The following is a 17110-nucleotide window of genomic DNA, read 5'->3' as shown; positions in this document are numbered from 1 at the left end:
TCTCTGTTCACATTCGGTCTCTCCCAGTTGAAGTGTTTCAATGCTGAACATAACAGACCTCTTAAATTCTTCTTTTAGTGGGAAACTTACAGAATTGGTGACTAAAAAATGATATATTTTTTGCTCGTCTGTGCAGTTCCTTTGCTTCTGATAACACGAAACAGCCGAACATTAGCAGCAACAGCTTTTATTTGTAAATCCTCAGTAGTGACAACTCTGCACAAGCATCAACAAAACACGTTTAAAGTCAAAAAACAACAAAAACTGAATAATAAACAGCATGAAAGCATGAAATGAAAGCATAGCATCCGTATTATCTCTTGCGATGCAATAGCTGAACCCAAATGGATAGAAATCTCAAGATCAACAAATGTCATGATCTTAAGTCAAATCAGAAAAACGTCTGTAAAAGTATTTGACTAAAAGGGATACAGGTTGACGTGCAAACATTGTGCATTTAGCAAACAGTGACTGAGCTGTTAGGAATCCTCTTTTAGCAGAAATGACTCTTTGAGGATGAAAAACATTCATCAATTGGACAGACGAGGAAAGGCTCATCAAAAGCAGCAAAAAGCTGCGGCTTCATGTCTTTGCTGACATACTTATCACCAAGGTTTACCAGAAATATCCATGTGATGTTCATGTAAAGGTCAAAGGTCAAATACAGCTTTTAAAGAAATCCGTTTCTGTATTGCAGTGAGTTGGATCTTGGATCTGGAGGAGCCCTGCAGTCCTCACTTCTTCTGCACTTCCTGCAGCAGTTTCAGGGCTGCTGTGTTATTTGATTCCACCTTCAGCAGACACTGCAGATCTTCCACACATGCCTTGATGTTCTGCAAGATGGGAAAGACGACGATTGGCAGAATAAAATGAAAGCAAGATTTATTTGAGCGGTAAGATACTGAATATGAAGCGCATTCAATCAGCCCCAGGATCATCAGGGAGGAGACTCCAGAGTTTGTGTGTGAATGAAGCTTAAAAAAAACCTAAACGCGTGAATATTCACAGTGCATGTGGCAAAATAAGTGACCTGATGGATTATTGTCTCCTCTAAATGAAGCCTGGAGTCCAGACAATCCAAGGCTGGACGTTTTATTTAAAGCCATCCTGCCGTTTGGGGTTTGCTGTCCTGAAGAAGCAAACCCTGACTCCTTCAACATAAAAAAACTATCAGATGATCTAAGATTGATGACTTGCATGACACTTAAAAGGTTCAAAAAAGGTTTTTCTAAAAGCCTTGATGTACATGGAGAAAGTTTAGGCCTCCTGCTAGATCAGGTCGTCCTGCAGACCCGACCTGTGGAACTAAAATGAAGGAGGGTCAAAAACTAAAGATTTGGGTTCCAGGTAAATACAACTTCCTTGTGAAGTTTAATCTTTCCATTATTTAATGAAGGATCTGTGTTTTTAAAATAATCACCAACTCATTGATTTTTATTTTTTTGACAGACAAGAAGCAGTTTCTTAACCGTTTTGAAATGCATGTAAAACATTCGGTTTGTTTTCTCCAACTCTGCAGTAATTTTTAAATTATTTGGATTGTTAACCAAACGACTGTACTCCATTCTTCTAATTCTATGTTTTTGAAAATGAAAATGAAATGAGTTGAAACGAAGGCCCACATTTTTATAACAAACGTCTTTATATTTGTCTCTTTTCTGAGAGTTCAATGTGACTGAAAAGATGAAACCAGACAAAAAAAAAATAGTATTTGAAGAGAAGAATCAAGATTTGTGTTTTCTCACCTTGAGCTCCTTGTGAGCCTGCGCTCTCCTGTATAGAGCCTTGATGTTGCCGCTGTCAATCATCAGAGCTTTGTCACAGTCGCTGATGGCTTCTTGAAACTGCTTCACTGACAGGTAGCACAGGGCGCTGAAACACGCAAACACACTTTACAAACAAGAAACAAAAACTTTGGACGGAAAATGCTGGATTTTTTAGTTCGGTTATGGTTAAAAAAAGAACATTAGTCACTTGAAGTTGCACATATTTTTTTGAAAAAGCATTAAATAGAATATATAGAAAAGCACATTCAAGCCAGGCCCTGTGCTGAATTGGGTTGATTTCATGCTCCGAACAAATTTAACTGACTAAATGAGCTACAGTGAAATCTAACATGGGAGTCGATGGAAAACAGGCTTTATTTGTTTAAGCATTTAAAGTGTAAATGCATTTTTCAAAGTCAAAACAGCATCAAAAAATGTTTAAATGTGAGTAAAAAAGTTAGAGAAACTTCTGAAGTGCAGTAATCAGTAACTGGACTTTTAAGTCAGCATCAGTCAGACGTGAAGACAGAAAAAGTTGGAGGAAAGGTGATTGTAATAACTTATAGTGAGGACAATTCAGTTATTGTTGCCTTTATATTATAAGTCATTACCAAATGTTGTAAGCTTGCTGAAAAGTATATTTTCTGTGTAGATGTAGTTTTTTTCTCCCTGGTTATGGAATGGAGCTCATCCCCTTTAATTTCTGATACTATAAAAATAGATTGTTCTATGAAATTATGGGTGGTTCAGAGCTTTTTACAAAATAGGAATATAATTTAAAGTAAAGTTGTCAACTGTGAGGAGTATTTTATTTAACTAACAACTACTTTAATCACGTTTTAGATGTGCAAAAGGACAACAGTAGGAACGGAACAAGACACGATTTGAACAGCAAATATTGCCCATTAATATAGATTTCATGCTAATAGAGTTTCCCCCTACACCTCTACTGTTAGCACGCTTTGAATGATCATATATATATTTTTATATGAATAGGAGTCAAATCAGTATCAGATTAAAGTGAATAAAAATGTGTACGTTTTACAAAAAAACAAGTATAATCATTTCTAGCACAGTATACTAGGAGCAGTTTACAGAAAGCTAATGATGGCATAAATGCTGATGTTTTAAACAGCTTTTCTCATTTAAACAAAACGTCTGACACAGTAACAAGACAATAAAGAGGACGCGACTCACCGGTTGGTGTAAGTTGTGACCTCAGTGGGGTTATGCTGAAGGCTCTGAGTGTATTTGTCAATGGCCTTTCTATAGTCTCCTTTCTTCACCAGAGCATTACCTTCTTCTTTGAAATTCTGGCCTTTCTTTATGTCTTCACTGCTGAGAGCTAAAGAGGAAAAACACGGAAGCAATCATACAGATGAACGTCAGTCAGCTTCATTTCCAGGACAGAATTCGCTTGAATAAACGCACAGCAAAAACAAACATGTCACATATGTCTGTCCGCAGTTTATAACTGATTTCAAATGGACAAATGCAGCAAAGAAAGGGTTCACAACCACACATACAGATGAAGCAAGTATGGAAAACATTCAGTTTTCCATCAATTCTGATGTTTCAATCCATATTTTTCAAACTCAAGTCTTCTTCAGGGTAAACAAAACAAGTGCGTGCCTGGTTTGTTTGTTTGCTTGATGCCGTTCTGGTTTGCTGCAGAGATGTGCTGCTTCACATTGGCAGCAGACTGTCTGGCAAATTTCTCCCTCACAGATACAGGAACGGACGGGATGGGAGGAAGCTTTTCTCTCCAGGACGGCCCGTCTGCCTCAGTCAGGGCCTTAGTCATTCTGAAAAACAGCTGCATTTAGACCTGGAGAAGTGATGTGTCAGCAAGACATTGCAGGACGTTCAGTCCCACTGGAACTAAAAAACATCTTTTAGAAATTCTCATTTGAGTCATCACTAAAAATAATTTGTCTGCCTCAAACATGCGACTGCCAATGAATGACTTTTCCAGAGCGGCTTTCATACCTATGAGTGCCATCTTGAGCGGCTGTTACGTTGCAGTCAATCTGCAGGACGGTTCTGTAGTCGACGTAGGCGTTTCTGTATTGTTCAACAGCTTCATATGCAGCAGCGCGGCGAAGCAGAGACTTCACATTGAAGGGGGACAACTCCAGAGACCTGAAGGAAGATTACATTTGACAATCAAAGCCTGTATTCAGACTGGAAAAATCATTTGTTCCGGACCAAATCCCAAAGCGTGCGTTTGGTCTGTGTTCAGACTGCCATCAAGCAGACTTTCCTGTTCTGGACCAAAAACTTGTTAACAAAACCACGTGACTAAAGATCTCTTCAGTCAAAGGTCTCTCCTCGCCAGGAACTACAAAGGCCAAAATGACAAGAGAAAGACGGACGCGCTTTAGAATCATTGTTTTAATAATTTAAACTTTACATGTCGATTACCAGTTCTGAACAACACTTTTTACTTGTTACTTTGGTACGGCGGAGGCCGGCTGCAAGGCTGGCAAGGAGACGGGCCCTCGCTGATAAGTGTTTATGATACATAGATTGTCGGGAAAACAGTGAGAAGAAATGTGTGTCACGTTAAAAGTTGTAAGTTGTTTTAAAGCCTGAATTCATCCGATCATGTTAGGGAAACTACAAGGTAGCTTTCAGGATGATGTCACAGGAGCGCCAGGCGATTTCTAAGAATTAAGACACAAAAAAGCGTCTAAAAAGCTTTTTCAGCTGCGTTAAAATAAACATTCAAACAGCCGGACTCTTTTTATTTTTTATCTTATCTGTTTGATAACCCGACAATCGATGCTTTACATTTGTCCGTTGCTCATGCGTTGCTAACTTCCTAATTTGATTACATCACACGACCACCGGCTACGGTGGCCGTTTTGGTCCAGTTGTTCCGCTCAGAGGACGGACCACGTTCAGACTGCAGACACTCAAGCCGAACCGAAGCTCAGTCCGATTGGAATCGAACCAAGATCACCTCCAAAGATGGGGCAGAGAGCGGTTTCTGGTCCAGGACCAGGGTCCACTTGGATGCATTCAGACTGAATATTTGTTCCGGATTATCTGGGAAAATGACCTGTGTCCAGTCTGAATGAAATCTCCTATAAATGAATGAAATGTCCTATAAAATCTAAGGTTTTTGTTTAGATCAATTTTTTAGTAAGTTGTTTTAAATAAAAATGTTCTAAGGATAGAAAATCTTTTTTTTGTAGGGAGATGGAGCAATAAACCTCTGATTGGAAGGTCTTAGGTTTAGTTCCCGCTCTGCCAGCCCATGTGTTAAAGTAACCTGGTTAGTGCCTTGATTGGCGGCTCTGCCACCATCAGGAATGTGTGAGTGATATAACTGTAAAGTTATATAAATATACACAATTTACCATTTGATTTTACTTAGTTAAATATTTCAATATTCAGCATTAAAATCTACATTTTTTTCAGGCTCAACTTCATATTTTTAAGTGAAATAAAAGAAAAAAAATAGCTGTAATAAACAAACATTATGGCTACAGTAGCACCACAGATAATAAACCGTGATGTTGTTGTTTTAGACAAAATTGATCACTGTAACCAAATTCAAATTAAATTAATTTTATTTATAAAGCACCCTTCATGTCACACAGACAGCTCAAGGTGCTTTCCATAAAAAACAAACAAGAATACAATAAAAACAAACCCCACACATGAAGTAAAATAATAAATAAGCCCCTCAAAATAAAACACACAAAAACAAGCACAAGTAAAAGAGAAATAACAGAGCTTAAGAAAAGAGAACCCAGAAGGCGCCGTCCGCCCTGTCCTCCTGTTGGCCGGGGTGTCAGCATCTAAGCAACACAGGCACAACTCATCCCCAGCACCCCCCACCCCAGAGACCCCCAACCCCCAGGCCCAGAGCACCAAACGTGGGCGCACCAGGTGTGACAAACATTATCTTATTGGAAAAAAAACTGTTACTACAGTTCAGCGGCAAACGGCTGTTTTTGAGAAGATTGTTTAATCTCACCAATAAATCTAAGTAATCTAAATTTAAAAAAAAAAGATGAAAGTAAACAAACGTAATAAATCCTGTGGTAATTTGGCCAACATGACTCACATATCGCAGTCCTTCACGCATGCAGTGCAGTTCCCATCCTTCAGGTAGCTCGCTGCACGGTTCGAGTACACAATGGCCAAATCTGCAGAGTACTCTTCTCCTTGAAGTAGAAAAGAGATTTTTGTGGAATCAGAACTTCAAGTTTGAACTATGCAGCTGTCCAGCCACATCCTCAAGAATGCATTTAATTTCAGCAGAGGCTAATTTATGAAGTGTTTTATACTATGGTCCGGGTGAATCTCAATTCTGATTGGCTGCTGGGTGTGCATTAAAAAGTGATAATGCACGCCCAAAAAAGAAGTTCCGGTCACATAGCTTAAATGTTCTGTATCACTGTGCTGGCTTCTTAAAAAATAACTTTTGCTTCAGCATCTGGACAAAAACAAGCTGTAAAAGGTGAAGCTTCTCTCTGAACTGATGCTTTATTTAACCCATCGTGACGACCAGCATATATATATATATATATATATATATATATATATATATATATATATATATATATATATATATATATATATATATATATATATATATATATATATATATATATATATATATATATATATATATATATATATATATATCTGCAGTCGAGATCAGAGGTCAGAGTGGCACGTTGTCACGGTGCCTGTATGTAACAAATAGTCAGTTTTTGGTGAACTGAGCAATCCAAGCTGAAAAATAACGAGACTAAAGTACTTACAACTGATTGAATATGTATTTATTTTGTACGTGAAGATGGTATAAGAGGGTTAATGGCCTTCAAAGTGTGGATTATCAGAATTAACGCACTTTAAAGAAGCAATCGTCCTCCGCTTTGCGTTGGATGGTTCAGGCTTCCCCGGCTTGCATTCTTTCTGATAATGCAAACTTTGTTGGCCAATAACTCTTACGTGTATACATGCAAGACAAACAAAATAAGATCTTAAAAGAATCTGAAGAGCAGAAATTACAATCAGTTTCACATGACTTTCAGTTTTTTAGACAATATTTGATTTATAGTCTGGCTTTCTTTATTAGCGCTCATCTAAGCAGTTGTGTTAATACAAAATCTTTATCTGCAAGCGGACCGACAGATGTTTAGTCATTGTGTTGTTAATATTGCTGCTTACCGCTAAGATCGGTCAGCTAAAGATGCTGGGGAAAAAAAACTGGAAATAAGCCAAAAACAGCCACACAAATGAAAACTAGTTAATGTGTTGCATAAAAAGACATACTGACACAAATTGCTGAAGTGAAAGTCTACCATTAAATGATCTGAAAAAAGCTTCACAATGCAGAGGGGCGGGTGATACGTTTGACATTTCAGTCAGTTGATGACTGAAGGAGAAGTATATGTCTAAAATGTCCTAAAAGCCACTATTACAGTGGCATGACAGTGATCATAGCATGTCAGAGGGAGGAACCTGTGAATGTAATGAGAGAACTTACTGGACTTTTCCAGCACCTTGATGGCCTGGCTGTAGAGATTGACAGCCTCTCCATACTGGCCGGTCTTGAAGCACTCGTTCCCCGCTTGCTTCAGCTCAGTCCAGGACTTTGTCTTCCGTTGCTGAGGCATGACTTCCTGTCTTTGCAAGAAAAGACAAAAATAGAAAACGTACAGTGGAATGAGAAAGTTTGGGCTCCCCTGATCATTTTCAAGATATTTCTTCATAAATCATTGGTTGTTCGGATCATCAATTTCAGTTAAATATATCATAGCAGATGAACACAGTGATATTTGAGAAGTGAAATGAAGTTTATTGGATTTAAAGAAACTGTGCAATAATTACTTAAACAAAAAGCTTCTAATTCTCTGTTCATGGGAGCCTCCAGCTACAGATCACTTGATCCTCAGTGGAGTTCAAAGATGGCCCCTAGAGCACCAAATCCAAGAAGAAACATCTTTGATGCTTCCTAAAACACTATTTTGCTTTGACCATATTGATAAAAACGTATTAAGCAACTACAGTAAGTATTGGAGTACAGGGCTCCCTGATATTCAGAATAGTTCACTTTTTGCTTTAAAACCCCTTTGAGCATAAACAGGCAAAGACAGATCAGAGACGGCTTCAATGGATGTTTAACTACTAAAAGTAAGAAAATATGAAGTTGCCTGGAACCAATAAGTTAACATGGGTTAAACTGGCGGCAGAGTTAACTTTATTGATTTGGTTTTGAGTCATAAAATGCAAATGTTGAGGGCAAACAACTATTTACCAATTTAATTATGTTCAATAAAAACAATCACCTGAAACAAAGCAAATAAAGTGAAGGTATTTATTATCTAACTATTGACAAGGGACAGGTTTTTTTTTGGGGGGGGGGGGGGGGGGGGGCTATTGGTTCAATTCAAAGTGATCTAACTGTCCATGAATCTATTTGCTTGTAAAATGCATTTTACTTAGTATAAAATGAAGCAACAATGTTATTAATAGTAATTTAAGGGATGCCTAAAAACTGTTTAAAAAAAGGCCTGGATAAACTATGGCTAAATAACTTGTTTATTTTTAAACGTATTATGACTAATTTAATAAACGACTTCACTAATTTTTGAGGAAAATCCAAGTAAAAATATGTTGAGCAAAAAAAACAACAACCCGAATGTTGTGAACTCTAAAGTATAACTTACTAATACGGTTTAATTATTGTCAGAATTTTATGACAACAGTGTCGTTAGGTTTGTTTTTAAGAATTGTTTAACTCCAAGACACACAAAAACACTGAATAAAAAAGGAAGTCGCAAATGTTTTAACTGAACCAGATACCAACTGTAAAGTCTGGAGACTGCCTTTTTGCTAATCAAAGACCAGTCCGCTTCTCTTAGGGACACATTTTGAAGATAAGACTTTAAAAGGGACGCGCGGGGGGACGAGCTTAGCATGTTCTCTCGGTTATGCTAGCTAAAGTTCCTTATTTAGCTGCTAACGCGGTTACGCTAACGTCTTACCAGCGACCTGCGTAACGACAGCAGCGATAGTCCTCTTCTCCTGGGTACCAAAACTCAAACCGTCGGAACAAGTGTTATGTTAGCCAAAAAGAGGAAAGGAATCAACTGTAAGCACAGCTGTTGTCCTCGTGGTACGTTCGCGTGCGGAAAACACTAGCCGGCTCTAGTACATTCTCCGTCAGTGTAGAGTCGCTGAGAGGGAGAGATACAGTATCGGTTTCGCTCAGGTTTCGTTTTTTTTTTTTTTTTTAAAGTGGCTTGATTTTTTTTTTTATTTTATTGTTTGGATTATTATTTTTTTGTAAAATGATTGTACTAAAAATACAAAATGTAAAAGAAATGGTAAATATACACACTTTAATGCTTAATTTCAAACTACTGTAAGTTTTTTGTAGGACAAGCTAATGCTGTGCCTCTGGTGTGCAGCATTTATTTTGAAGGTTTATAAAGGGAAGTGAATTCTTTCCTCTTCCGGGCATAATCAAACCAGAGAAAAAAATGTTTTCTATAAATTATCGTACATAATCGTTATAAACAAAAAACTAAAATATACCATAAATAGAAAAAGCCGTCAATTGATGAATTCAACAACAAAATTGGAAAACAAAAATGACTACTAAACGGTATGTTTATAAAAACTAGTTTCAGTCAACAGTAAGCTCGTGTAGTTAATTGACTGGGCGTCAATTTTCTCCGAAATGTTTTTAAGAACACCCCGCCCACGTATTGTCACATTTACCACACCATGACGGTGCTCTCCGGTGTGAGCTGTTCCTCAAATCAGACGCACACTTTAAGTAAGCGTATTGTCTTTTTGTTTTAAACCATTCCGACACCACATGAACGCAGCATTTCTCTACTTGCGTTTTTCCCTGAGGAAAAATAAAAACTCTAAAAATGTTCTGATAAAAATAAAAGCATATCACCAGTAGGTGGCAGTCTTATATCAGTAATGTTGTGCACCTTACCAATCAATCACATCATCCAGAATTTTTTTTATATTAGCAGACTTCACGTTAATTTTGACAGAAAAACAATTATTATTTGAAGCAGAAGTACTGGGAAGTTTACAAGCTACTGCTACCTTATAAATATGCATACAGGAAAAAGTTGTCTCTGAGGTCTCATGACAAGCTTTGTTTTAGAGTTTTCTATAAGTTTTCTGCACCCCCCCCCCCCCCCATACCAAAACAACATAAAATAATTTAACATTAGAATATTTAAAAGACAATCTTTGCAATCTAAAATAAACAAAAGCACCAGTAACGTATCCATCTCACATTGTTGGAATGAAGCTTTGTCCGCTCAGTGGATCTTCTCTGGTTTACCTGATGCTTGTTTTGCAAACTGTGCAGCCAGACCATAGTCATTCATTTATCCATCCATCCATCCATCCATCCATCCATCCATCCATCCATCCATCCATCCATCCATCCACTCATTTTCTTCTGTTTTGTCCCTTTCGGGGTTACAGGGCTGCTGGAGCCTATCTCTGCCTTGGGGGCAAAGTCAGGGGACATCCTGAATAGGTTGCCAGTCTGTGGCAGGGGCACAGTCACACACCTATGCACACTCACATAAACACAATTTAGAGTTGCCAATTATGAAGCATGTTTTTGGGCCGTGGGAGGAAGCCAGAGCCCCTCGAAGAAACCCCACGCATGCACGGGGAGAACATGCAAACTCCACACAGAAAGGGACCCCATTGGTTTTAGGTCCCCCAGCCGGGACTTGAACCAGGGGCCTTCTTGTTGTGAGGCAAGAGCGCCATCACCATGCAGACCACAATCATCAGAGCTTCAGAGCCAAACTAAGTAGATCTAGACCTGACAAATTCACTAGTGAAATGGATTGCAATTGAAGGCCTTAAAAGCTGCAACAGATAGATAAACAGACAAGAAGATCAAGATTTCTGCTCCTCAGCTGGCTAAAAAAAATATTTTTTCCCAAAGAAATTCACCCAACATCTTAATAAATGGAAACTAGAAAAGGAATGCGATGGTTCTGCTGCAAATTACCAAAAAAACTAAAGTTTTTTTTTTTTCTTTTACAAGAAAAGACCCCTTGTAAAAAAAGAAATAGTGCTCCTAGAGTAGGCAGGTGAAAGGTTAAAAACATTTAAATCCCCTCCAGCAGCAGCTGTGGCATCATGTGGGCTCACTTACTAATAAATGAGTAAAACAGACAGTTAGAGGCTAAAATCCAGTAAATGTTCATAAGAAGAGAACAATCACTTGATTAAAAATAAATTCCATTAAATGTCTTTCTATTGTAAATGCTTCTGTGATTTGTAACAATTCTGCTTGATTTCACGTAAGCCCAAACATAAAATAACTTTTTGAAGTACATCCTACCAAAATTTCAGAATAAAATACAATGATTGCCCTGACATGTTTTGTGTTGAGCAGACAGGTGGGTCCTCTATGCAGATGTGGACTGCTCAAAAACACACCGTCTGTCCACCATGTGTGCCCTTATCCAACACAGGAACAGGTTCAAACTGGGATAGAGAACAGTTTCATTATCAGGTGAAGGATGAAGGAAGTTTTTACTTTGGTTTATCAGTAAGTTTATCTGCTCACTCTTTTCTCCGACTACAAACGGGTTAATAATGAGGAACAGATGCTGCAAAAACAACCTTTTCACTAATGCTCATGGGCCCCTTCAACTGCAGCCCAGAGGCTACAGCCTTGTTAAACCTGAGCTCTAATGCAAGCTTATGAGTAACCAAATGTGAAGCCTGATGCTGATCCAACTTCCACAAGCACAGTAGGCTGCAGGGTAACTGGACCTTGATTTCTGCTGCAACAGACTTTCTTGTAAATGCCAGCAGCCGTTACATTTTGGATGGTCAACAACATTGAGTTGGGGGTTGGGGTTATTTTCTTGGGACTTTTGGCCCCTTAATACCAATTGTGCATGGTTCCAATGCCGCAGTCTACCTGAGCATTGTTGCTGACTATTCCACCCCTTTATGACCACACTGTACCATCTTCTGATGGCTACTTCCAGCAGGATAAGGTTCCATGTCATAAAGCTGGAATCATCTCAGACTGGTTTCTTGAACATGACAATGAGTTCACTGGGTGGAAATGGCCTCCACATATCAACCCAATAGATCACCTTCATGATGTGATGGCGCGGGAGATTGGCATCATGGATGCCCAGCCGACAAATCTGCAGCAACTGCGTGATGCTGTCATGTCAGTACAGACCAAACTCTCTGAGGAATGTTTCCAGTACCTTGTTGAATCTAAGCCACCAAGGATTAATGCAGTTCTGAAGGCAAAAGTAGTGAATAAAGTGGCTGCTAAGTGTTTATTCTTGTTTAATTTAATCGTCTAGTTCTTACAACTAGTTATACTCCTTCAATGTATATTAAATCAAATCCAAAACAAAATTCCTGACACCCGATTTTTCTATTTAGGACTGATGGGATAAGACGGAAAGAGAGAATGAAATAACTACAAAAAAGATGGTATGCATCTTTATGACAAATTAATAAAAGGGTTATAATGATCTAAGACTTAATGTCTAGTGTCCAACTCAGTTTTAGGTCAAGTTACTCGCAGCTATAAAGTGCATATTTGTGAATTTATTTGTTTTGTTTCGGTTATTGATTTGAATAATAATAAAAAAAAAAAGATTTGTGCATTTTTGGGAGGAAGTAATACAATAAATGTAAACAAATGTAATAAAATATAAAGGTTTAACAGAAAACAGTGACCAAAAAAAGCGAGCGTATATACATAAGTGACATACAATGAAATAAAAAGTCATTTCCAATTGATAGATGGATAGATGGATGGATAGATGGTATAATCAATAAAAAGGAGTACACAGAACCACTACATTAAAAATGCAGTGTCAAGAATGCACAAGTTGAGGTACAGTATATAAAAAACTTCAACAGTTAATAAAAAATAAATTAATTGAAAAGGATAAGAATATATATATATATAAAACTTTAAGTATGAAATGACAAATCTGAGTTTTTTACAGTAAGAAGCATACAAGAATAAAATGAAAATGTATTTAATAGCACACATCAAGGCGAGCATCCCGTAAAAATGAATTATTTTGTCTTTATAATTGATGCATTCACCACAAATGTTTTAAAGATAGTTCTCATATGTAACCACTAGGTGGGAGCATAGGGGTTTCAGACATTGTTCCAAAACTTCTGCTTCTTTGATTCAAATGTTTTGAGGTTTCATGGGGTTTCACCACTGTCCATCGACACTCCAGGTTATTTCTTGCACGCTGATCTGAGAGAATCATCTCTTATCTTCACGGATCCTGAAAGAAGCCTTGAATCATCACAGCACCTCCCCGCGTCGCTCCTCTCTGCAGGTGTCTTCTGTTTGTTCTTTATTCAGCCGCCCTTCAAGTCCACCTCCCCCCCTGCTGCCTCTTCCTTTCTGATGCCTTGTGCCCCGAACAATCATATCCTGTATGATCCCAGCTGTGCACAACAGTACTTTAGTACAACATCACTCGGTCCTTTAAAGCACACTTCTACATAACATTAAATGCAAACTAGTTTCAAACGATGGCCACAAAACTAACAGTTGTTTACAGCGGCCAATAAAAACATTACTCTGGTTGTAAACTGTTCCATCTTTGACTTTGACTCAAAAAACATTTTCAAGAACTCAACTTATAAAGCTAAGAAGAACAGTAAAAATGTATAAATGGGTTCAAAATAGAAATAAAAGGACTTAACAAGCAAAATAATTTGTTTTAAGTCGAAGAATTTGTTTTTACTGTGTGGAAAAATGCCTAAAAATGTGAAGTTAGTTACAATAATGTGTACACTGGTGTTTATGTGATGGAGAAAAAAAAAGTCCGCAACAGGCTTGAACATCACTTTAAATAGTCTTTCACCATCTTTGTGTTTAGCAAACAGTTTGCTTTTTTTCTGCGCTGATGTGTTTTTAAATAAAAGTGACTCCATTTAATGTTAAGTGTATTACTTCCTGCATGGTGGCACGCACAGAAAAACCCTCATGCATGCTCTCAGCAATCCATGGATATACTTTGGATTCTAATACTAATACTAAAACCATAACCCAGGTTTTTACATTTGTGTGTTTAAGAGTAAAATGATGTGCCGTTACAGTGTTTCCTGGCAATCCCTGTGATTATGTGGTCATAGTAATCTGAGAGGGTATTGGTCTCAGAGGAACACAGCAGGTTTAGACGAAACCTTCCAACATAAACAGATGAATCTTGAGCCAAAACCTGTAAACTGGAAATCTGAAGTTTTCCTAAAGATTTAAGTCCCCATTAGGCAACAGTTACTTTAAATTTAGAGTGACAGAATACAATTAAAAATGGTTACGTCTTTTATTACAACGTATATAGAGGAAATATACAGTGAACCCATTTTTGCAGAGAGTGAAGGATATCTGTGTGCTGTTCAATGTCTGTGAGATGATAAAATCCTGAAGCCTTTTCCTTCCAGCCTCTCTTTTGTATGTGGACCCTCCTGAAGTCGAGAGTTTTCAGTCCTTTTTCATCCTTTTCTACAGTTTTTGCCTCTTCAACCAAGACCTCTCACACTGTGGATGTCTTCAGCATGACAGAGAGGAGAGTAAGCACCTCTGATCTCCACCAAGTCCTCAGAGAACAGGTTCTCTTCTCTGTTCTCTGCAAAGGAAAACAAGATTTTCAGCTCCTCTTCAAAGCAGGCAGAAACTATCATTAAGCCGTCTGAGAGGAGCTTTTCATCAATATCACATAAGGATTCAGTGTTGTGATGTGAAGGCCTTTTTGCTTTTCCGAGTTCTGAATGCAGATAGCTGGGCTGATGTTAGGAATAGACTTAATATAGTAGAAAAACAATGAACTTCACAATGTTAAAGTTGTTTAAGTCCTCATTGGGAGGGACTCAAAGTAGCATCCCGTTTCCAAGGCAACCACTGTGTGCTCCTCATCGACTACAAAAAGAGAATCGTCTACATTAAAGCAAAAGCTACGATCGTCTGTGCTGCAGAAGTTTAGAAAATAACAAAATAAAGGTAAAAGTTAGGTCATAACATATGCAAATTCTACAAAATGCATTCGATAATGGACTACAATTTTCTAAAGTCAGTTGTGAGTTGTGATCACTGTGCTTAAATCTCACCTTGCGAAAAACCATCCTCCAATTCTTTAATTTAAAATTCAAGCTTGACGTTGGATATTTTTATGTCATAGATCATATCCTGCATCAATATTGCTCACCATTTTTTGTCTCACTGTTAATGTTAGATTGGGGCTGTAAGCTAGTGGGAGAGCATGTAAACAGGGGGCTCTCAGTTATTGGTGACAGGAAGACTGTAGTAAAACTGTGCCTCATTGCACCCAGCCTCCTTCCTCTTCAAACATTGACGCTTCTCCAAGAATATTAGAAACCCTTTTCCACATGTAAATAAAGGAGGGGGTTCGGCTCATAAAAGCTGGAAAAATGTTTTTGATGGGACAAAAACCACAAAGCGGATATTTTTATAACATGTAAATGTTGTCCTTCATTTTACACAATTGCAATTAGATGTTGTTCCACAAGTGTTAAAGAACTTTAGGAGCCACTCTGCACTGCCTCATCAGATCAGACAGGATTTTAAATGCTGTGTCCATTTAACTGGCAGAAGTTTCTTTGCCTGTCAGCATTTGACGCTGGTGAGGAATGAAAACATTAATTATGTATTATTTGGATGTTTGTACAAGCATATGAGATTAGGAAGCACAGTGATCTTCCGTGTTGCAATAACAGCTCCTCCATGTTGGTACCGCTCAACTCATTAGCCCAATTCCCACAGCTGAAAGTGGGCTAACAAGATAGCTGGCATTCAGGGTCAAATTAACTCCTCTGGTACCCCACATTCCCCTCCTGGAGCTCAGCAGCACGCTTTTGGAGCTTTGCTGTACTCTGTAAGGTGTGGTGGGAGTTATCTATTGCGTATTCAATGATAAATTCCCTTTGAGCAATAGAAGGCAGTTAGTGATGTATGTGGGACTGGACAGATGTTTCTGTGAGCTGCTCAGAGCTCGTCTGGGGCTCTGATTCAACAGCAGGACTCAACCCAGGAGGATTCATCCTTAGCTCTTGCAAATCAGGAGGAAGAATCAGTCAGTAATTCTGAATTCAAAAACAGTTCATATCCAGTTTTGTACAAGTTGCTTTCAAACTGTAATGCACTACACATTACTCATTATTTAAAAGTAATCCATTACATTATTGTTGTCTCAGAATTGTAATACATTGCATGAACCCTGTGTTACTTTCAGGTTGCCTTTCCAACTTGCGGAAGCAAAACATAATTTCAAGTGTATATCAGGAGTAGTGATATAGTGTAAAAATGACTAAATACACTCACTAGCCACTTTAATAGCGATGGACTGACAGAGGCGTGGGTGCCAGTTAACGCCTATGGCTCCTCTGACCATCACCGGGACATCGATATGCATTCACACACCAGTGGAGCAACGCAGGAGGCAGGTACTGGTCAAGAAAATGAACAAAGAAGGTCCTACAGCAACAACAGCAACTGAACAAATTCATAAATGTAGCTTCTAACCAGCTTACAATACTCAGATTAATTTTTTTAACCATACTCCTGCTTGAAGGTTCCTGTAAGATACCTGATGTATGGTATGACTACAGGAGTTGAAGTGAACCTCATTATTTCTCAAAAGAAAGGTATTGGTTTAGACTTCTCTCACAGTCCCAAGAGAAAGCCAATGCAAAAGGAATATGTGATAAAGCAGAAGAGAAACCGTGAGATGAAGTTCTGGGTTTGAATTATTGAGGTGTGCATCTCATTCAAGCACAGATGGGAGTCAACATACATGGCAAAGCTCAAATCGGCAGATTTACCTTCAGATTTTTACTGTTTTTTTTACAGCAGTGTTTAATTAAAAGCTAGTTTCGTCATGACCCGCGTGCCGCTGGATTTCGCTGAGCAAGACAACTCAAAGCTTTTATTTCGGAAGCTTTGTGTTGGATTCCTGAAAGTGTGGCCTTCACACGGTGCCATGTGGAGACTAACGGAGTGATGTTGGGTATGTGGTCTCCATGGTGACCGTCGCATAGTTAAAGAGAGGGATTCTCTGCCAGCATTGTGTGTCTAGACTTGAAAAGTGTCCACAGACAGCTGAAGCGAGTCTGGCACATCTCACTTTCATGTGCAAGATCAAAACCATGCTAATTTACTTTTTACTAGGCTGTGAGGTGTCCATGGCAACCAGTGCTTATGAATAGTTTGTATTTTTATGCTTGCTGGGAGTGATGTCAAAGCTGACATTCCACTGAATGGCTTTTCAGAATTACTGACCAAAGTGATGAAATAA

General features: G+C 38.4%; 1 protein-coding gene across 2 annotated transcripts; it reads right to left on the bottom strand.

Annotated features, from left to right (window-relative positions):
• Window positions 1–171: 171 nt before the first annotated feature.
• Window positions 172–9163, bottom strand: tomm34 (translocase of outer mitochondrial membrane 34). Of its 2 annotated transcripts, none has more exons than XM_011475425.3 (8): window positions 8777–9163; window positions 7276–7415; window positions 5845–5944; window positions 3756–3908; window positions 3399–3571; window positions 2964–3111; window positions 1746–1872; window positions 172–833 (listed from the first exon to the last, which is right to left on the bottom strand). In XM_011475425.3, exons 2-8 carry the CDS (start codon window positions 7403–7405, stop codon window positions 735–737), a joined length of 930 nt encoding a protein of 309 aa, XP_011473727.1. In that variant the 5' UTR covers window positions 7406–7415; window positions 8777–9163; the 3' UTR covers window positions 172–734. The 2 variants fall into 2 exon arrangements, with proteins under 2 accessions (XP_011473727.1, XP_011473728.1); XM_011475426.3 differs by having other exon boundaries at window positions 7276–7411; window positions 8777–8988.
• Between the last annotated feature and the right edge of the window lie 7947 nt (window positions 9164–17110).

The sequence above is a fragment of the Oryzias latipes genome, chromosome 5 (genome assembly GCF_002234675.1).
Source record: "Oryzias latipes chromosome 5, ASM223467v1".
In the NCBI taxonomy this organism is placed as follows: domain Eukaryota; kingdom Metazoa; phylum Chordata; class Actinopteri; order Beloniformes; family Adrianichthyidae; genus Oryzias; species Oryzias latipes.
The sequence above is the reverse complement of the archived record's forward strand: the minus strand, read 5'-3'. Positions and strand labels throughout refer to the sequence as shown.

Bases quoted from the DNA above. Each gene is read 5' to 3' on its own strand.
- tomm34 (XM_011475425.3), bottom strand. From the start codon at position 7,405: ATGCCTCAGCAACGGAAGACAAAGTCCTGGACTGAGCTGAAGCAAGCG. The intron at 3,909-5,844 runs GTGAGTCATGTT...ATCTTCCTTCAG, and splicing joins TGCGTGAAGGACTGCGATAT to GTCTCTGGAGTTGTCCCCCT. The intron at 3,112-3,398 runs GCACGCACTTGT...TTTCCTCTTTAG, and splicing joins CAAGCAAACAAACAAACCAG to CTCTCAGCAGTGAAGACATA.